The sequence below is a fragment of the Alnus glutinosa genome, chromosome 3, assembly GCF_958979055.1.
Source record: "Alnus glutinosa chromosome 3, dhAlnGlut1.1, whole genome shotgun sequence".
Classification (NCBI taxonomy): Eukaryota; Viridiplantae; Streptophyta; class Magnoliopsida; order Fagales; family Betulaceae; genus Alnus; species Alnus glutinosa.
This window is the reverse complement of record NC_084888.1, coordinates 26,122,875-26,125,739: the sequence shown is the minus strand read 5'-3', so window position 1 is coordinate 26,125,739 and position 2,865 is coordinate 26,122,875. Positions and strand designations below refer to the sequence as shown.

The 2,865-nt window shown below is 35.5% G+C and overlaps 1 protein-coding gene across 1 annotated transcript; it reads left to right on the top strand.

The window, feature by feature from the left end:
* Positions 1-482: 482 nt before the first annotated feature.
* LOC133864491 (uncharacterized) lies at positions 483-2,367 on the top strand. The gene is made up of 4 exons (XM_062300841.1): positions 483-603; positions 1,266-1,668; positions 1,889-1,987; positions 2,098-2,367. Exons 2-3 carry the CDS (start codon positions 1,271-1,273, stop codon positions 1,962-1,964), a joined length of 474 nt encoding a protein of 157 aa, XP_062156825.1. The 5' UTR covers positions 483-603; positions 1,266-1,270; the 3' UTR covers positions 1,965-1,987; positions 2,098-2,367.
* The last annotated feature ends 498 nt before the right edge of the window (positions 2,368-2,865 follow it).

Here is a 2,865-nt window from a genome sequence, read left to right as displayed (position 1 = left end):
AGCATGTGGTCTGATTACATTATAATATTTCTCATGTACCTATACAATCTTTATATCATGTTCATTGAACTTGATCTTCTCAAAACTTCTGATTATCAGCAAGCTGGAAAGAAATCTCCAATATCCTAAAACCCCTCCAGCCAGCTTCCTCTCTATAGAGAGAGAGAGAGAGAGAGAGATAAAGAAAAAGAAAAAGAAAGGAAAGAAGATGGAAGAAAATCATGTAAAGAAGAGCAGCACTGATGATATTATTGTAACTCCATGTTTGAAAGTACTGTCTACATGCATGCAGTACGTTTAGAAACCCTAAAAGAAGGTGTTATTGTACTGTAGCCAAAGCAAATATTCAAAATTCAAAGTATCCTTTGGAATCGTAGCCGGAATGTTTTCTTTTTCTCTTTTTTATCTCCTTTAGATTTTCTTGATTCCCATTTATCAAGGTTGCCAGTTGAGAGCACCAAAAAGTAGTTGTACACGGCCCTCCATTTATTCCCTTTATCTCTTGCCTAATCTCCTATATAAATACCCCCATATTCATACATTCCTTCACCAACCCCATTCTTCACCTTCTCATAATATTTCAACTCACATTTTCTTTATCAGGTTCAATTCGTTCTTTCATATCTTTAATTACCTCATTTTCCTTCTCAATCTTGATTTGCTTCTTCTTCTTATTTAACAATATATTCTTTGTTTTAAAAAGAAACTTGTTTTCAGCTAGCTAGCTAGTTAGCTCCTCCGGCTATTATATGTAGTACCGTAACGTTATTAATTTTTTCTTTAAGTAGTATTTGAGTAATATTTTTTTTTAATAAACTGCAGGATAACTGTCGATCATACAATTGAAATAACGTGACAGTAAAAATCATGTTTTAATTACTATTTTTTACAAATGTTAATCTAATGACCGATCTTCACAATCATCACTTCATCAAGTTATTTTACTAAATAATATTACTTTATATTATTTTAAGGGTTAGCTAGTGAACTATATTTACTTGGACGCCACATATTTTAATGCAGATCAAGTCATATTTTTTTTTTTTTTTCGTCTCTCTCTTTTAAGTACTATTCCATTCATTTGGCTATTTTACTATTCTTCAAAGAGAGTTAATTATATTTTAACGTTACGCGTGGCCCAAACTCTAAAAGTACTTAACATGTAATTACACGTTTAATTAAACTGAAAAACAAAATGTGGAATTTTTTTGTTTAATTTTAATATGGTTTTGAATTAATTATTGAGATTAATTAATTGGGTGCAGAAAAGATGAGCAGGCCAGGAGATTGGAGCTGCAGGTCATGCCAGCACCTCAACTTCCAGAGGCGTGACTCGTGCCAACGTTGCGGGGATCCTAAGTCCGGTGACAGAGGTGACTTTGGGGGCTTTGGTGGGAGAGGTGGATCGTCGACCTACGGATCATTCACGGGGTCGGACGTCCGCCCGGGCGACTGGTACTGCGCCGCAGGAAACTGTGGGGCCCACAACTTTGCTAGCCGTTCCAGCTGCTTCAAGTGTGGTGCGTTTAAGGATGACTTAGCTGGGGGCTACGACAGTACTAGTGACATTTCACGCTCCAGAGGTTTTGGTGTCAGTGCCGGTGGAAATGGTGGTGGTGGTGGTGGTAGCCGACCTGGATGGAAATCTGGTGATTGGATTTGCACCAGGTGTTTACAAACTTTGCTTTAATTTTGGCCTTGACCAATATATATATTATTCCACTAGTATCTTTGACTGCTGCTTTTACAACAAGTTAATTAAATTAAAGGATTAATGGCATGCTTAACCAGTTAACCGTTAACAATTAATTAGCATATAATATTATTAATTGTAATCTACTTGTAATATTGAAATAATGAATTGAATAATATTGTTTTGATTGGGCAGGTCGGGATGCAACGAACACAACTTCGCCAGCAGAATGGAATGTTTCAGATGCAATGCCCCGAGGGACTCCTACTAAATTACCGTCTTATCCAATTTTGGGTCAGTACCATGTAGTTTAGTGACATAATTATAATTAATTAATGGGTAATTCTCCAGTAATTTTGCTAAGACTGACAAGATTCAATAATATTCATTGGCTTTATTTGCAGGCAAGAGAGAGCGTGCGTATCACTAGTTTTCCTGCTTCATTATTTCTTTGGACTGCGAGGGGGTTCTTGTGCTTCACATGGAGGCTGGGAGTGTTTTGAGCTATATATATATATAATTATATATCTACCATATCTTTTGTGTTTATTTATTGTATGGTCACCGTTTTTGTTTTTGTTTTTGTTTTTTCTTTTTCTTTTTTCCTTTTACTATGGAATTTATTTCTATCTCTTTTAATTTCATGAGTGGAAAATGATGCACAACTTCATAAAGACTCTCTCTCTCTCTCTCTCTCTCTCTCTCATAGTGTGATGGGAAGGCTGCTTTAATGGAGTGGTCAAAGAAACATTTTGACAGGGATTTGGATTTGAACGGGCGGGAGAGTATTCGGTTAGTGTAATTTGAAGAGCACACTATACTAACCGGATACTTTTTAATTCATTTGAATTGGAGAAAATTTTTATCCTTTTTGACTGCGCTTGAACCATTCATTTTTCTCTGTTTATATGTGCATGTTAAATGCAACAAAATTAAATTTAAAACGTAAAATAGTTCAGTTTCATTTCTCTAGTCCGGAGCTTTATGTTTAACAAATCCCAAAGAATAATAAAGGTCAAGATTCGGTTGGGAAAATTTCTTGTGTGGGTTTACTTGTTCTTAAAAGAAATTACTTTCCTTGTTTGGAAACATGTTATGTTGGTTGGTTGCAGAGGCTTTTAAACTCTGCTCTAGCTTAGGGTTATGATTAATGAGAGAAATTGTTTTCGGTG

Coding starts and splice junctions, on each gene's coding strand:
- LOC133864491 (XM_062300841.1), top strand. CDS start 1,271: ATGAGCAGGCCAGGAGATTGGAGCTGCAGGTCATGCCAGCACCTCAAC. Junction 1,669..1,888: donor GGTGATTGGATTTGCACCAG/GTGTTTACAAAC, acceptor TTGATTGGGCAG/GTCGGGATGCAACGAACACA.